The sequence below is a fragment of the Pelodiscus sinensis genome, chromosome 3 (assembly GCF_052426305.1).
Source record: "Pelodiscus sinensis isolate ZL-2025 chromosome 3, ASM5242630v1, whole genome shotgun sequence".
Lineage (NCBI taxonomy): Eukaryota > Metazoa > Chordata > Testudines > Trionychidae > Pelodiscus > Pelodiscus sinensis.
The window spans coordinates 116,401,565-116,420,745 of record NC_143054.1 but is presented as its reverse complement, the minus strand read 5'-3'; the positions used below and the strand labels follow the sequence as shown (position 1 = coordinate 116,420,745).

The following is a 19,181-nucleotide window of genomic DNA, read 5'->3' as shown; positions in this document are numbered from 1 at the left end:
ATGGAAAACAAGAATGTGAATCTAGTTTAAAAATGATTTATCCATAAGATACAGAAATGCCACCATATTCAATGATGTTATCTTTTTAAATTTAATCTAAACTAAACCACAGTAGCAAAGTGAGAGGCCTCACACGCTCACTCAGGAGAAAGAAAAAAGCTATTTATCTCATTATAAATATTCTTTTCCCAAAGCAATTTTGGAAAAAAAGGAAACAAAGAATGACTTTCAAGTTGGAAAGCATGCAGCAAACAAAGCATTAAACAAATGAGAAAATGCATCATCTCCAAAAGCATACCTTTAAAATACTGATTTCTTTTAAATCTCCTTGATTTCCCTCTTGTAAAAACAGACATATTAGCTTTATCAAAACAAGAATTTTAGAGAAACAATAATATTCAGTACCCTGAGTTAAACAAACAGCTTCAGTTATACCAGCTTTCAGTGAATGGGGAGAAAGTTGACATTTAAGAGTCTGGACAAGTGCTGAATACCTGAACCCTTCAGTAGTTGGGATGATAAGGTGAGGATTTGGAGGATCACTGTGGCATCGAGGTACTTTCATAGGACGAGGACTGTTTCGATGAATAGCTGCAAATGGTAAAAGTCAACATGTTATGAAAATATCAGAAAAAACACATGTATGAAAAATTCAAAAAATGTTATGATTTTATTAAAGGTTGCCCCTTAAATTAAGCAACTACATTATATCAATTCAGCTTCTATTTACATCAAAATATTTTATCGATTTTGCATATACAAAGTCCAAAAATCTCATTTAAAATACAACACTTATAACCATACTCAGCATCAAATTTCTATAAAATATAAACAGCCTTTAAAACCATCACAGGAAGAAAAAAAGCCAACTTTAACAAGATGTGCAGCTAATGTGAAACTACTGTGTCAGTATTTTCACTTTTCAACATCATAAGAAAGGGATAATTTTTTATTTTGTATTATTTATGTAATAAATAAATGTTAAAAGCTGAAAAATGCCAATACTATTGCTTTATAAAATGCTCCTAACATCAGAAATATTAATTTTCTGGATAACTATGAAATGCAAAGCAAGCTGGTCAAATGCCATGCATATACGCAGTGAGCTAAATTAATCAAGTTTTATCAGTTTTAAAAGTTGTCAGCCAAGACATTGTGCATTCAGTGATGGCTGAATCAGCATTTGCAAGTATTTCAGTATTTTGGGCTTATATGTATGTTAAAACCATCATTGTAGCCAAAACGAACATCTTTTTCATCTTTGATCTAGTTCACTATGAATCTAAAATTCTAAAGGCTTACATAAAGAGCACAAAACACTTCATTGAGTTATTCTAACTAGTATTTATATTGTATGTTAATTTCATTCTAAAAGAAAACAGAGTGGGGTGAGGGGTATTTGGACAAAAAAGTAGTTGACTCCCTTATAAATTTATAACCCCAATTGGTGGTGAAATGTATAATAAAATGAACCCTAGACCTAGACTCTAGAAGGACACTGCACATAATTCTTTCAAACTATGCATTTAGTATGTGATTTACAAATAAAGAGGATCATAACAGGACTCAGCTATATCTGTCACAGTAAGAAATCTCTCTCTCTCAGCAACTAAAATGAATTAATACTGTGCAATTGACGAAAAAAGTTGGGAATTTTTAAAAAAAATTAGATATCTGTACATCCCAGTACATTAAATACAGTGTTTTATACCAGTGCTGCAAAGATTTACACATATGCTAAACTGTATTCTCTGAGCTGTTGTGGGACTAAAGCATTCAAGCTTCAGTACGTGTGCGCAAATCTTTGCAGGGCTGAGGCCTGTTCACAGTCAAGTTAAATAAAAATACTTGTAATAAAGGGTTTTTATAATTATTTTGTTACTTGCAAATAAGGGTTCTCTTTTGATATTAAATTCACTGAACTGAAAACAATTCAAAAGGATATAATTTTTCCTATAAGTTGTACTACTCTTCCTTCCCTCCCCTTCATGTGTGATAGCTTCAGCTCAGCCCTGTTATGTTCTCTTCCCAATACCACTTCTCTGTACTTTTCACAATACCCATGCTTTTTCCCTCTCCTCTTTTTCTGCAATTCCTTAATTCCACCTGCCATTTAAACCTAACTGCCCTCATTCATCATAGTGTGGAAGAGCTATTTATGCTTTCTGAACCAGCAGCTGCTTCCTACTCCTAGTTGTGCCTTAACATATGTGAAGTTTGTCTAGACAACGTGGAAAAAAAAATGAGGGACCACTGTGCAACTTCTTGAAAAATAAGAGTTATGAATGTCTCCTAATGACTAATGGCTCTGGTAAGCAGGCAGTGAATAAGAGAAATTACTAGACAGCATGCCTAACTGCAGCAACGATACTAAAATGACACTATAATTGCAGTGTGGGCAGTAAGCAGCCAAAATGATTTTGTTAAGTTATATCTTTCCAAAAATCTAACAAAGATACTGGAAGTACTGCACCAGATATCAGCAAAGAAGTCTCCTACAAGGACATAAGATAGAAAATATGTATGAAAAAGTTAATATTCCTCATGCATGAAATACTACATCACAGAGGTTTATTGTTTTAACAAAGGACATTTTTAACCTTGAGAAAACACAAGAAGATTTACAAGAGTTCCAGGTACAATCAGAAATACTCTGTTGGCTAGGCAGTTTGGTTTCATATAAAGCCTAACAGACTGTCACATCTCTATTGTTGTGGCAGCACTACTGAAAAGCAACATCAAAGAAAAACGCTGCAATTAACATTTGTTTTTTGGTAAATAATATAGTTGACTATAATTTTAGATGCACTGAATTACAAATTTGGCAATGGTTCTTCTCATCTCCATTTTACAATTGTATTTTCCTAGGCCATACAATTAATAAAGGTATTTGAAATATCCTGCAACTACAGTATCAACTAACATTTAACTCTAGGCTCTGTCAAATTGTTTCCAACCGGTTTCCCCTGGTAGACAGTAATTATAAACTTATGTATGCTTACTCTATATACAGAATCACACTTTTAAATAGGATTACTTTAATCCATAAAGTGTTTAATATTAAACCGAAATACATGTAGGAAGATTTATTAGTCTTTTATAAAATAATCAGGGTTTAGGTAATCTTACTTAAAATATTTACAAGCCATAGCTGTTTAGTGGAAACTAAAGTAGTATTAAAATTTGTCTCAAACTGGCCTAATTTTATGATAATCTTTATCTAGAAGTATACTTCTAGATAGGAACCACAATAACAACTTTACCTAAGAAGTAGATTTGTAAACTTAAGGATATTGTATTTAGCACTTCAATGGTGAGTGTGACCCACATGGCAAGTAGCTCATTTTAGAGCCAGGAAAATTTTTGTTTTGTGATAACTGGAGTCAAACAACAAGGAACATTAAAGCTTCTTTTCAAACAATTGCCACTTGTGTCTACACAGCTTCTTTGTAATATGAAAATAAAGTCAAAAACTGCATTGCAAGGAAACTTCTCCACAGAAGACACCAAACCACTCAGAGCTTGTCTACATGGAAAGATACTGTGCAGCCATGTAGTGTACCAGCTTACCAAAAAGTAAAGTCACTAGTGGACATTAGTACAGTGCACTAGAAGTCCTGGAATACGGCTTGGCTTTCAGTTAATTTTAGCAGTATCCGCACAGGACATTATTGCAGGGCAAACAGGTGCTCTGTAGAGTCATACCCTGACTTGCCATACAGAAAAGCCCCCAAATGTATGTGAATATTTAGCTGGTTCTTACAAACATTTGCTTCTGACCTGAATCTGAAATTCTGCTGTAGCCACTTCTTCACTCCTCTATTCTTATCTGCCATGGGATCAACTACAGGAGAGGCCTCGATAAAGTCCTGACTTCCCCCAAGTTATAACTCCTCAGAACCTCAATATTTTCTTCAGAAGATTTGATGGGACACCTTTTGGAGTCATTTAAGGATACTAAGCAGCCCTGGTCTACACTACAGAGTCAGGTCAAGCTAATCCAAAGTGTCTCCATTAAAATGTAGTTTCCACCACTATAAGTCTTCCACTACTCCAACTTAAATGCCACCTTCGTAAGAGGCACAGCACTTCGTTCAACATGGTGTCAGTGTAAACACTGCATTGCTTAAATTGACTGACACGGCCTTTCAGAAGCAGGCTCATGATGCCCCATTCTAACAGTTAAACCAGTGATTGTGTGCAGAGTACCAACACAAGGACTCTAGTGTGGACATGCAAAAAATATTTAATGACTGCCATGGCCACACGTCAGCATAATTTAGACAGACTTAAATTTTATAGTGTAGACTTGCCCTGAGTCTGAGGAATCACCTGACTGATTTACTTTATTAAAAAAAAACAAAAAACCCCACCCCTCTACCTGAAAATATGGACGGTTTCCATTTTGCACATTACTTGGGTGCATTATGATAATAGACAGTAATGTTCTTATATGAACCAGGAAAAATCTTTAAAATTATCTTTTTATTGTTAACTTTAAAGTTTTAAAAATTACCTTATAATCAAATGATTGTTTTTCAAATGTATTTATACCAACTATAGTAGCTAGTTTCCAGAAGAAATGCCAGTAATTGCTGTCTTACCAAGGTACAAACCTGTAACAGGACTGTGAGGTTTTCCAATTACATGGCCGATGCATTCATTCATCAGAGCTTGTAAACTCTAGGAGAGGGAAACAAAACAAAACAAAAAACACTATGATTTCGTACACCAGACAAGGTAATTGCCAAAAAAAAAAATCTCAAATTCCTAATACACATTTCTTCACAACAGGAATGACCTATTTAGTTGTGTGCATGCTACTAACGAAATGTTTCCTCAGCTCTCACCCCCAACATCCTTACTCTACTTACGCTACATCGACGACATCATCATATGGACCCACAAGAAAACGATCCTTGAAGAATTTCACAGGGATTTCAACAACCTCTATCCCACAATCAACCTCAGCCTCAATCAGTCCACATGAGAAATCCACTTCCTTGACAGTACAGTACAATTAAATGGACAAATTTCCACCTCCCTATACCGGAAACCTACCAACCTCCACACTTACTGTCAAGCCTCTAGCTTCCATCCCAAACACAGTTCTCAATCTATTGTATACAGCCAAGCCCTAAGATACAACCAGATTTGCTCCAATCCCACAGAGAGAGACAAACACCTACAGATCTATATAGAGCATTCTTAAAACTGAAATACCCAATCAGAGAAGTGAAAAAACAGATCAACAGAGCCAAAAAAAGTACAGGCAGTCCCCGGGTTACGTACAAGATAGGGACTGTACGTTTGTTCTTAAGTTGAATCTGTATGTAAGTCGTAACTGGCATCCAGATTCAGCCGCTGCTGAAACTGATCAGTTTCAACAGCGGCTGAATCTGATCAGTTTCAACAGCGGCTGAATCTGGACGCCAGTTCCGACTTACATACAGATTCAACTTAAGAACCCCAGGCGTCCCCAAGTCAGCTGCTGCTGAAACTGATCAGCAGCTGATTCCAGGAAGCCCGGGGCAGAGCAACTCTGCCTCGGGCTTCCTGTAGTCAGCCGCTGGTCAGTTTCAGCAGCCGCTGACTTGGGGACACCTGGGGCAGAGCAGCTCGGGTGCTGCTGGGTTGGTCCAGTAGCGCTGAGGAGCGGCCGCGCTACTGGACCAACCCAGCAGCACCCGAGCTGCTCTGCCCCAGACGTCCTGATTCAGCCGCTGCTGAAACTGATCAGCAGTGGCTGAAACTGGTCAGCAGCGGCTGAATAACGACTCCTGGGGCAGAGCAGCTGGGGTGCTGCCGGGTTGGTCCAGTAGCGCCAAGGAGCAGTGCTGCGGGACCAACCGGCAGCGCCCCACCTGCTCTACCACAGGCCCCGGGCTTTGCTCCACGTCTCCCTGGTCTGCTGGGGGGGGGGGGCACTAGCTGCGTCCCCCCCCAGCAGACCAGGGAGACGTGGAGCAAAGCGGCGGAGGATCCAGGCCGGACCGCAGCACTTCCAGATCAGCGCCGCGGTCCGGCCCGGGTCCTCCACGGCTTTGCTCAGCGTCTCCCTTGTCTGCAGACCAGGGAGATGCTGAGCAAAGCCGCGGAGGACCTGGGCCGGACCCGCGGCGCTTCCAGATCAGCTGGAAGCGCCGCGGGTCCGGCCCAGGTCCTCCGACGCTTTGCTCCCCGTCTCCCTGGACTGCTGGCTCCCCCAGCAGACCAGGGAGACGGGGAGCAGCTTTTCTCGCCCCAGAGGAGGCGGGCGGCGGGACCAGGCATCCCGCCGCTCCAGTCCTCTGGGGCGAAAAAATCCCCGTTCGTAACTGTGGATCCGACATAAGTCGGATCCGCGTAACTCGGGGACTGCCTGTACTCAGATATGAACTACTTCAAGACTGGCCCAAAAGAGAAAAACAACAGAATTCCAGACCCCTCTAACGTATTATCAACAATCTACAACCTATCCTGGAAAATTACCCCTCACTCTCACTCAGAGGCCTTGGGGGGAAAAGGCCAATTCTTGCTTACAGACAACCCCCTAACCTCAAACAAATTCTTTCCAGTAACCATGCAACATCCCTCCATCAGAATCATCCAGGAACCCACCCCTGCAATCAGCCCCAGTGCCAACTCTGCCCACACAGCTACACCAGTGATTTCAACACTGGACCCAACCACATCAGCCACCAAATCAGAGGCTCATTTAACTGCACATCCACTAATGTGAACTACACCAGCAATGCCCTACTGCAATGAATACTGGCCAAACTGGACAGTCTCTACGGGAAAGAATTAATGGACAAAGTCAGATATCTGAAAATGCAGTACACAAAACTGTTGGAGAACACTTTAATCTTCCTGGACACTCATTAATGGATCTCCAAACCCCTTGTTTTGTTTCAGACCAATTCCACAAGCCAAATACACAGAGAAGGATTGGAACTTCATTCACAAGTTTAATTCTTATGTAACTGTATGAACTGGGATATCAGCCATGTTCCACATCATCTTCCACATCTTAATGAATTAACCATTAAGTAACCAACTGAACAAAGAAGGTGCTAATGGTTCTTATCAGCCTCTTGTAACTATTTAGTCTTTAAGGCGCTACTAGACTATTTGTTGTTTAAGTTTTTCCTGTTACAGACTGCTACCCCCTGAAACTTTTGAAAATATACTTGTTAGTGTATGAGGTAGTTTAGACTTCATTTCTCTAATAGTCATTTGTCACAGTGTGATGTCTATCCACAAAGGAAGGGTCTTAGTGCTTCAATATATGCATATAGTCTTCACTCGTAATACTACCGCTTCTATCTATTCTGTTATATCTCTGGAGCCAAACATTAGGATTTCATTACCAGACATTATTAGCCAACAATGGACTTGCCAGAATTAAGTAGTTAAAAAGACTGAACAATGATAGAAAGAAGCTGGGTAACGTAGTATATTTTATTGTACCAACATCTGTTGGTGAGACACAAACTTTCAAACATACACAATGTCTCTCACCAACAGATGTTGGCTCAATAAAATATATTGCATCTATAACATTTTCTCTCCCCTAATAGTCTGGGACTAAACTTGGTTATAAAAATGACACCACATAAACAATAATATATAACAGAATAAGAAGATAAGTATTAGAGATGTATTAGACCTGGCTGATAATATCCAAAGATGCTGTTCACGCTGAGATATAGTGCTCATTGTTGACAAAGAAAAATTGCTTTTGTTGGGGTAAGAGGAAACCCCTCTTCTGTTCACTCACAAAATGAACATTTCTCTCAAGAAAGAATGGTCTTGTGGTAAGACCACTGAACTAAGACTCAGGAGACTGAGTTCAATTCCCAGCTTTGCTACACACAGAGAGAGAACATGGACAAGTCATTTAATCCTTCTGTTTCCATTTCCTCATCTGTAAAACAGAAGTACTAATGCTTCCCTATTAAACTGAAACTGGGTGTAAGATGGCACAACCTTCATCGACTTCAATTCAGTCTTTTTCTGTTTATATCAGGTTTGAATTTAGCTTAGCTATCCTGACTGCTACAGGGGTATTCTCTTGATCTCTCTGCAGTTACCATTGCAAATCCCACTCCCCTTAACACTATGATGTGGTTTTGATTCCATACATATGCAGGGAAAAGAGTAAGATTCTAACACACCAAAACACCTTTATATTTATTTTTTTCAAAGTCTCCCATCAAATACTGACACTGCAAGTTTGAGAGCAGAAGAGTTCATATCAGAACGTGCTAGCATTACAACTAGAGATTGTTTTTAACAAAGTATACTATTCATCAGACGGCTCATCTAAGGAAATGGGTTTTGCCCACAAAAGCTCAGGATATGATATACATATTTTGTGTTAGTCTTTACAGTGCCACAGGACTTTTTGTTTTTAAAATTACAGACTAACACAACTACCCTTCTGAGAATTTTATCCGTCAAACTGCTATGGCTACTTCAGAAACTGCATCAAAGTTAGAAAAAAATAGGCCAGGGCTAGCTTTTAAAGATAGAACTTTATACCTTCTGTACCATATTAGGCACAATGCTCAAGCTTATCAACATATTTAAAGAGAACAGGAATTTTTAAAAACCATAGCTGACCCAGGCAACGAAGCTCACTGTTGCAGGTTTACTTATTTCCCAGTAATGCAAACATTGGAAAACAGGCCACTTCAGGATTTTTGTACTAAGAGCTAGTTTCATTTTAGATTAATATTCAAGGAAAAATAATTAATGCTAAAATTTCAGTATTTATTTAATAGGAATACTGTATCCTAATATTTAATAATGTATTTTTAATTTGTTCATAATGATCTACCTTCTATTTAATGGCTCAGCTATAGTGTATTGCCACTGGCGATGAATGCTCTTTTGCCTCCTGAAAACAGTAAAGCTGAAAAATGCTGCAGAGAAAAATGCACTGACTGCAGGAGAGGTTTCTGGTCACATTACTTTTAGCAATCTGTGCTGTTTTTTAAATAAATGCAGACACACTAGTTGAGAAAAGAAAAATCAACTGGCAAAAATATCCGTCAAAATTACAAAGGAACACTGACTCAGTAAAACTGAACACAATCACTATCAATATTACTCTGTGTTCTGCTACTTTTGGGAGAGCTGTACTTTCAGTTCCACTGCAGAACTATAACATACCACATTACAGAACTAAAGTTTCCAGGATTCTGTTTCACTGAAACAAAACAGCCCCAGTACCCTAAAACCAGACACAAATAATACCATATAATTTAACAGTAAAAAGGCAAGATTCAAATTTTAAATCTCGTGCATTAGTATAATTTAGCTCTAAAGACATGCCGTTAGATTGTAACGATTTGTGTTTGCTTCATACATGAACTAGGGTTATTAAAGATACATTTCAAAGCATCCGATAGAAAGCAATGTTTAGTTGAGTGTAAATTAATAGCTCATCAGCAAAATCTGCCAAGTATCCTAGATTGTGAATGTTGCTACTATACAAAGGCTTCAGTACTGCAGAAACATGACATAACACTTTTAAAGTTTTTTGTATGTTGATGTCATTCAGTATGCACCACTCAATTTTTCAAGCTAAATCAGATAATCAGCATTAGGTTTATATAGAACAGTTTCTGAACAATAATTAATCAGACATAAGGGCACAGAAAGTGTCCTTGATAAAAGAGATTTTAATTTATTGAAGCGGAATGGAAAGCAGGTTGGGATACATTGTAAGAACAATTCCATACCAAGAAATCTTCTTCAGGCAGAGCTGAAATAAAGGCTGGCTCAATGGCTTGAAGAAAATCAAAACCTTGTGTTGCCCACCTATCAAGCAGAAGAGAACTATTCATTAGCCAAAAACAATTACACAAATGTCACAAAAGTTCCAGTGATTTATCCTAAAATACATGGTTAAGGACATGTCTAAGCTGGAAAGAAAAAAAGAAAGAAGAAAGAAAGAAAAAGATCCATAGCAGCAAGTCTCAGAGCCCTGGTCTACTGATTTGGGCTTGCAGGACTCACAGTAGAGGGCTAAAAATAGCAGCACAGATGTTTGGATTCAGGCTGGTATCCAGGATCTATAACCCTGCAAGGCAAGGGTAGATCTCAGAGACTAGGCTCTAGCCCAATTGCAAACATCTGCGCTGCTACTTTCACCCCATAGCACAAGCCCAAGTCAGCAGACCTGGGCTCTGAGACCCAATGTTTCTGGTTTGTTTATTTTTGCAGTGTAGACATAACCCAATGATAGCTGCTTACCTACATAGATTAACAAAAATTCTGTGTATCTGTTTGGATTTACATATAGAATGAAGTATCTTGCTTTTGCCAATAGATTAATCTTTAACCAAGTAATAAATGGACATAAAATGCTAAGTACAGGACTTTTAATATAGATGTCTCCTAGTGAAGATAGTCGTCTACCTTCCTCAGGTCTGGTTTTGTACCTCAGCTCACTAATGTCTTACGAAGTACATATCAATCCTCACGGTCTGTTTCAAAGTGTCCAGACGAGAACATGAGAGCTTAGCAACTACTTTAGAGAATCACTACCAACTCCTTTCTGGGCACAAATTAAAGATGTGTTACTAGCAAGTAGACTTAAGCAGAACCTGACCAGTATTAATATTATATAGCTATTCCAACTGGGTTTTAGCTCTAAGCCTTAAGAGGTTCAGTGAGTGAATCCTGTAGAGGTTTTTGATATCAACCATCACAACATACTACTATATACGCCAATGAAAGTTGCACTTTAGGTGGTCAGCTTTGCCAATTCTCCTGATTCATCTGAGAATAGGGTGATAGGTATCTTGTCTTCCCTCAGGAGCTTTATGGTGTGGTGCGCCACATGGTTCAATTTTATCAGCCCTCTTACTGAACATTTGGTAAAAACATAAGGGGAGACAGACCGTGCTGGGCAACACTGCCATCAATATACTGATAACGTTCAGCCCTAAATCTTTCCCATTCAGAGCTGACAAACTTGTTGCCCACCAAGCTGCATAAAACTGGAATGTATATGAAAGCAAGTTGGCTTGAGCTAAATTTGAAGCCAGGAGTAGCTGCAGGGAAAAAATAGTTGCTTACCTGTTCTGTAACTCTTGTTCTTTGAGATGTGTTGCACAGGTACATTTCACTTCAGGTGTGTGCATGCCCTGCGTACCAGAGTCAAATTCTTCCCTCACTGTATCTGTTGGCACAGCATGTACACCCTCTTCTGACTCATGCTGCTGCACAATGGTATAAAGGGGAGGGCTGTCCCAAATCTCTTCAGTTCCTTCATACTGGACGGGAATGTGTAATGCATCTCAAAGAACAACAGAACAGCAACTAACCATTTTTAACTTCAAGGCACTGCACATGTTCATGCCACTTCAGACAACGCACAAGAAATTCAATCTGAGATGGATTTCAGAGTGTACCTGTCCAGTGACTGATGGACATTTAGAAATCCAGGATGAGATTTTCTGAGGTAAGATTGCAAGGGCTTTCGTCCTTTCTACAATAACCACAATCAGCTGGGAGGACAACCTAAATGACCTAGCTCTGTCCAATTACAACACTAATCCTCTTCTAACTTCCAAGGCATGGAGTCTCTTTTCATCCTTATGAGAATGGGGCTTAGGAAATTTGGTAAGTATATTGCCTGAGTGAAGTGGAATTCTGATACTAAAGTCAAAGTTTTTGGATGCAGACATAAGTTTGCTTTATTCTTACAGAAGACTATGTAGGGAGGATTAACTACCAATGATTGCAATTCTGCCACTCTTCTTGCCAAAACCCATGAATTTCCTATATAGCTGGAATAATGAACAGGTTACACACCCACCCTTACCCAATTCCTAGGGCTCAGGGCGGAACTTCCTGTGGGTTTGCAGGAACTTCCGGCCTGAGCCCTAGGAATTAGATAAGGGTGGGTGTGTGAATTAACAGGTAAGCCATCAGTTCAAAGGGTGGACCCATCAACTTTCTTAGTATGACATTCAAGAGTCAGTGTGGATAGAGGAGGGGCAAACACAATTACCATACACAAGTTGGGCTGCATCCATTCATTATTCCAAAAAGACTAGCACAGTTGCAAGCACATAAATGAATATGTCCAATGGGTTATGAGCCAGGTAGTACACTGATTTTAACCAGTCCTGTAACTTTCTGAGACAAAAGTTTCTCAGGACAGTCCATATATGTTAATGAGGTTATATTTTCAGAAGACCGGGGTAGTTCCTTGAAGCTGTTATTGGAAGGACTTTCAGATCTGAGAGAAATTGTTAACACTGCCTGGAATCTGGCTGGACCTGAGAAGCCTGATTACTACAGAAACCAAGAATGCCCCTATAAATTCCGATTTCTGTACTGAAGACTGACAAGCTCTCATTGATCAACGGATCTCAAAACATTAAATTCTGCTAAACTGAATTCTACCTTGTTCTTGGACTGACATTCTACCAGCAAATTGTCAAGGTAGGAAAATAACTGTATCTAGGTGACACTAGACTGACTCAAGTCAGCTATGCCAGTACCGAGAGTTGAACTTTACTGGCAGGTAACTTCAACAGAAACTGAAGGTGTATCAGTACTGGATGACTTCTCTGCTGTACTGTCATAACGTCCAGTACCAAGAGGTATAGCATCTCTCATCCCACAGCATAAGCCTTCAGTATTGTCTTTACCAAGCGTGCCCTTTGAGACTGCTGCGTTCGAGGAAAGCTATCACAGTAGGAGGTTCGTCTCAACTGTATTGGTGATGGAGTTAACAACCCACAAGACAAGGTCAGTGGTGGGACCACCTTCAATCATCGGAGGACACCCAACCTTACTGGTAGACAGTGCTAGAGGCCTTGATTTTGTGGAAGAACTGGGCATACTTTCAAGGCATAGTTTTTATGTTCCTTCCGGGCATCAGGGAAGGGGAATAACACCAAGACTACACAAGACTATGCTATGCTATGCCTGGAGTAGTGCTTCTGATAGAAGAAATGTTCAGTACCTAAGGGGGAAGGTTCAGATATAGGTAGCAAAGTACAACTTCAAGTCCAGGACAATGGTCCTTGATGTGATCCTCCCTCAAGTACTTTAGACTCCTGGTGTGAGGGTCACTCACCAGCAGAGATTTCTTGCAGTTGATGTAAGTCCTAAAGTCTAAAGACAGGCATGCCCTGGGTATTGGTACTTGGAACATGCAGGAACCAACACACTATTATAATTAGTAGAAAACAAACAAAATTTACTCTAAATCTCTAGCTAACTAACTATAGAGGAGTACACTGATGGGAAAAACACTTGCAAAGAAAGCCAACACACTGACTCCCAACATGGGAGGTAAGAAGGAACAGAGAACCTGGGGTAGTACAAAGGGGTGATATAAAGGGCAGAGAGATGGTCTCTCAGCAGTGAAAGCCACAAAGAGCATACATGCATGTGTTGTCCCCACAGGTGCCATTAAGGGGAAAATCTCTATCTTTGGCACACTGGGCAGGTACACATCTGAAATGAAATGGACATGTGCAATTGCTCAAAGTAGTATGGCCATACCCTCAAAGAGACCCGACATTCAGTGCTCAAAACTATACACAGTCCTAAGGTCTTAGTTGATTTCTCATTGTTGCTGAATATCCAACAATGGCAGAATACTTTCTATCATTTTCGTCTTGTCAGAAGACTGCCCAAACTTTCCTGTTTTGTTTCACCCATAGGTGGGATAATCAAAGAACTCTTATTGGAGGAAAAAAAGTTATCCAATGCTGCACATATTTGCAGATTCCTGATCAAATGGTTCCTTCACCCTTTAACTTGAAAGCTTTGAATGGTCTGGGGACTAGTTATGTCAGGTATCTCTCTTCTCTCTTTTCTGTGACAGCTAACACTCAGGGCAAGGAGTCTGGAAAGAAAAACTACTCATTAAGCAGTTTGGGCAGTGCTTGCTTTGTACTTTTACTATGGAAAATCTCACCGAAATAATAGCAATAGAAGCACCAATATAATTTTATTTTACATATATTATATATATTCAGCTATTATTCATGATTCAATGTAGAACTATCCCACACAGTATTTAAAAAAGAGAGCAATACGTGATATTGTGATACAGTGCCCAGTTAGCCTTTACCTGGGTCTAGTGCCTCGACCACTCTCGCATTTTGTTAGTACATAATTCATCCATTTTCTGGCAAAATTGATATATTTATCTCCAATTTTCTGCCTGAATTCTCCAGACATCAAGCGAACAACTTCTTTATGGTACTACAATATATGAAAAATTATTCTTCAAGTATTAAAATTAAAATACCATTACATAATATTTACTACTAATAAAATTGCAAGGAAGCACAATCACATCTCACTCTTATACAAGATAACTAATTATAGCAATAGAATTGTATAATTATTCATTTAACAATGTCTTTGAGGGAAAATCACAAAGACAAGACATTTATTGCAAACGAACCAAGACACACAGACAGCATTTCATCCATGTGGCATAATATGTAAATATGTGAACTAAAAGATTCTTCAGTGGGAACATGGGCTGTCTCTCTGAAGATCATTCTTACAAAGACTCTGTACATCGTGAAGAGTACACTCTCTCAATAGTGTATCTGTAAAGGGTTCAAAGGAATCAAGCAAATGAAGACTTATAAGAAGTGGCCTGAAGCTGACATTTCCTGGTTGGCACTCTAAGGCAGCATTGAGGAGCTGCATCCACTCATATAAAGGATTTAAAGAGAACCTTAGAATAAGGGCTCACAATTAAAAAAATAAAATATTTTACATTTACATAGTAGCTTGTATGGGCATAAGAAGAAAAAGAAAAAAAAAAGAGGCAAAGAATGATCAAATGACACAGCCCATATCTGATCTCCTGTGAAAGTTTCAGACAGAATCTGAAGAATCTAAACGTTAAATTCAGGCTCCAAACTCAGAATGTCTTGCCAAAATAAGAATTTGCAATTTTTTCATTTGTTTTTAAATACAATGAAAATATTTGAACAGCATCACACAATAATCTTATAAGAATTCACTCAAAAGCAGTAATTCACTAATTTGTACAAGTGAAAGAGTAGAATTTTATCAGTTTCTCTCAAACAGTGTTTCTTAAAGCGTGCTGCAGACCTACTATGAGAAAGCTGCTAACGGGCCACTCGGGTTGGTTTACTTACCAGCTCCGCAGTCACAAAGCCTTGCGATTCCCACTGGCGGTAATTCACCATTTGCAGCTAAGGGGTGCCACACGGCTCCATGGCTGCAGAGCCGGTAAGTAAACAAACTGAAGCAGCACATTAGCAGTTCTCTCAGAGGCTATGTCTAGACTGCAAGCCTCTTTCGAAAGAGGCTTTTTCTAAAGTATCTTTCGAAAAAGCCTCTTTCGAATCTTTCGAAAAAGCCTCTTTCGAAAGAGCGCATCTAGACTGCACGCGGAACGCTTTTTCGAAAGAGAGCACCGAGGCAGTCTGGATGCTCTCTTTCTAAAAAGCCCTGTTTGCTTTCAAGAACGCCTTTTTTCGAAAGAGCACTTTCAAAAAAAGGCATTCTTCCTCGTGGAATTAGGTTTACCACCGTCGAAAGAAAAGCCGCGTTCTTACGATTTAATTTCGAAAGAACGCGATTGCAGTCTAGACGCAGGTGAAGTTTTTCGAAAAAAGGCTACTTTTTTCGAAAAAACCCCTGAGTCTGGACACAGACAGAGTGGGCCCCAGCCCACTTTGAGAATACTGTTCTAAGAATATGTGAAAAACATTATTTTACTACTAGAATGCATTCCCTTTTGCTCACTTACCTCAAACCCAAAATTGTAACCCTGAATCATGGCTTCTCGATAGTACTGCTGCAAAGTGGCAGATTCAGACTCATCAACCTCAGCATCAAATTCAGAAGTGAACATGCGATCAACTCTATCAATGGCACAACTTATCTTATTGCATAGCTGTAATGCATCACTCTGAAGAACAAAAAATGAATAAATGCTATTTGTAGAACAGTAATGCCATTATGGTAAGCACTGTAAAGACACACACACAGTAAAAAGTGTATAAAACAAATCATGGGTGAAGATTAATTCATAGTTAGATGATGATTTTATATACGAGTACACACACCAAGTTCTACACACATTAACAATCACTTACAAAATAGGGCTGTAACCAAGAAACAATTTTCAAATTCTGACCAAAATCTAGAGTTTTCTGAAATAAATTACAAATTTATAAATACGTTAGCCCACATTCTTAGAAACTATATTTTACAGTAACAGCTGGCTCTGTTAGCAAAAGAGTAACTACTATTACTTTCTATATAAAGCATAACAACAACAACATAGTCAGATTCTATCTTTGGGTGTCTTTGGGACACAGGGGCCACTGACTTCAGTGGGAAACCTAGGGAACAGCCAGGACACTGTGTTAGTAAATCCTTGTTTCCGTAGGGCCTGTGGTTTTGTAGGCCTAGCTAATTTCATGTCACATAAGAACATAACAAATGATCTGGTAGCACTTTATAAACTAACAAAACATGTAGATGGTATCATGAGCTTTGGTGGGCACAGCCCACTTCTTCAGATGACCGGAGTTATGAGTTTGGGATATGAAAACTTGAAATAAGTAGAAGAGAGGAAGGGGAGGGAGAAGGGCAGGAGACAGAGAATCATTAAGTATCTGGAGAATGGGTACTTAAACCTAAGTACCCATAACATAAAAACATGTGACTGTTTGTTGTCATAAAATGAAACTTCACCTTAGACATTTTGACTACAGACAGTTTGCACAAACTAGTGGATGTACTTTATTTCCATTCTGTGACCCTATTATATGAAACTTGTGGCTTTTCTAGGGTTCATGTGTCTAATATACTACAGACTAGCTTCCTATTTTGTGTATGTAAATTCTGGAACTTGTACATGCACATGATACTGCTCAAACTGCATTAACAAGAGATTTGGTGCAACCACAACGGAGGCTGGACTGAAAAAATGACCTATGACCACTTGCACAAATTACAAATGCAGAATACTGGTTTATAATTCAGACCCATATACAGGGGGAGGGGAGGCGAAGGGTATGAAAGCACCCCCATTCTTCCCCCCCATAGTTCCCCAAGTAAGCATGCTCCGGAGGAGCACGGAAAGGTAGGAGCAGCATGCTGCCCAAGCCTCCCTTCCTCATGCTCTGAGCAGCCGGGGGAAGGCTGGGGCTGATTTCCCCGCTTACCTCGGAGACCATAAGGAGTGCATTCACACCTTTGTGGTCCACATCTACAAAAAAACTGTACATCCCTCAGAAATTCCTGTGCATAGGCCTGTAATTAAATCACATCAATAGCTTTTGAACTATTTGTGTTAATGTATTCCAGTAAAAGAAATGCAAATGATGAAACAAACAATCCTGGTAGAAATAAATTAGAAGGCTGCTTACTTTTAACTGCTGCAATGCTTTAGCAATGACTGGCTGGCTGGATGTCTGTTCATGATGCAACAATAGAAGCCCTTCAATAGACTGTTGGAAAGCTTTTCTCTGACTTACAAGATGGGCAGATTGCATGACTACAAAGAGGAGGTTATCAACCTAGGAATGCAAGATTAAACATATTGCTAAAGAAGACATGATCAAGTTCTTACGGATACAATAGGTAGCCATTTTTATGACAATTTTACTATTCCCAAATGTTTTCTTGAAACCCAAAAGATTATAAATCTTATTCTTTGATACTATAAGGATTCTACTTTTATATGAAGTGTTCTTTGGGAATTGTTTTGACTCGCAGTATGTTTCCTGAATCATGTTTATAAGCATAAGATACATAAATTAAGACAGGGCTTAACACCATACAGCTGGACTGCAACGGAAATGTTTCCTGAAGGGGAGACCAGCTTTCAAAAGTTTGATAAAAACTGTGCCAAGGAATTTTCAAACTGACCAGTTACACTTTGAAAATTAGCGTCTAGCAAAATAAACTACCAATGTCACCAAAAGTAGGTGATAAATGCCTGGAGTAAGCAGACTTCATCCATGCTACACAAGAGGCTTCAGAAATATTTTCTAGGCAGGAAAACTATGTTATCCTTGTAAATTTCTAAAATATGCACATATTCGTTAGGAACCAACATTCAGTGTTTCAGTAAAGCCTGCAAAGATATATGTCCCAGAGCAAAGACAGTCATGATTCACAATCTGAGCCCTGTTAATGACAAACTGCAAGAACCAGTTGGAACAACAATTACAGTAGATCAAGTCCAAATTTACAGAGTTGCTACTTTAGATGGGGAAGGTTACTCACTTTATGCACTAACTGGAGTTCTTCGAGATGCATCTCCATGGGTGCTCCACTTAGGTGCGTCAGCGCCGCTGTGTACGTGGCCTGGAGAGCTATAGCAGCAGTCCCCAGCCGCCGGCGAGTGCTGCACTATTGCGCAATCGCTTTGAGTGACAGACACGCGCCGGCGGCCATTCCTTTTCTACGACGGACTGTGTTAGCCCAGAACAGAAGGGAGGCAGGTGGGTATGGAGCACCTGTGGGGGGACATCTCGAAGAACTCCAGTTACTGCACAAGGTGAGTAACCTTCCCTTCTTCTAGGGTCCCCGTGGGTGCGCCACTTAGATGACTACGCAGCAGTATTCCTCCTTGGCGGTGGGCACTCAGTGTTGAAGGGCTGGATGTTGGACAGTACGGTACATCCAAATCTAGCGTCTGTGTCCTGAAAGTACTGAATAGCGTAACGCTGTGCAAAGATATTGGCTGAAGCCCATGTTGCAGCTCTGCAAATGGCGTATATAGGAAGACCCTTGAGGAAAGCAGTTGTGGTTGATTCTGCTCTCGTGGAATGCGCCCGTATAACTGTTGCCCACTGTCTGTGTTTCTGGGTGTAAGCCAGTTGTATGCATGTAGAAATCCATTTGGATATCCGTTGTTTGGAAACAGGTTGTCCTCTGGACATGTCCACAAACGAAAAAGTCTGGGAGCGCGTCTGAAGTCTCTTGCACATTCAAGGTAAAAGGCTAATGCCCTGCGTATACCCAGCATGTGCAGCACAGTCTGCTTGCTGCCCTTGTGTGGTTTTGGAAAGAACACAGGTAAGTCTACTGGTTCGTTACAATGGAACGAAGTAGGTACTTTGGGCAGGAATTTCAGATGGGTTCTAAGGACGACCTTGTTCTTGTAGAACACCATGTACAGCAGGTCCACCATGCGTGCCGCTATTTCGCCC

General features: G+C 39.8%; 1 protein-coding gene across 8 annotated transcripts in view; it reads right to left on the bottom strand.

Annotated features, from left to right (window-relative positions):
* MAP3K4 (mitogen-activated protein kinase kinase kinase 4) overlaps positions 1-19,181 on the bottom strand; it is a 116,052-nt gene that overhangs the window by 37,724 nt on the left and 59,147 nt on the right. For 6 of the 8 annotated variants that reach the window (XR_016349224.1, XR_012902747.2, XM_075924570.2 and 3 more), the window contains 6 exons: positions 17,391-17,540; positions 15,761-15,922; positions 14,093-14,226; positions 9,732-9,810; positions 4,605-4,683; positions 495-591 (listed from right to left, as the gene is read on the bottom strand). Coding sequence is in view for 6 of the 8 variants with exons in the window: in XM_075924570.2 (XP_075780685.2) it covers positions 495-591; positions 4,605-4,683; positions 9,732-9,810; positions 14,093-14,226; positions 15,761-15,922; positions 17,391-17,540 (701 nt within the window). In the remaining 2 variants the exon portion in view is untranslated. The remainder of the gene's footprint in view (positions 1-494; positions 592-4,604; positions 4,684-9,731; positions 9,811-14,092; positions 14,227-15,760; positions 15,923-17,390; positions 17,541-19,181) is intronic. The other 2 variants (XM_075924567.2, XM_075924569.2) reach the window with 1 other exon arrangement.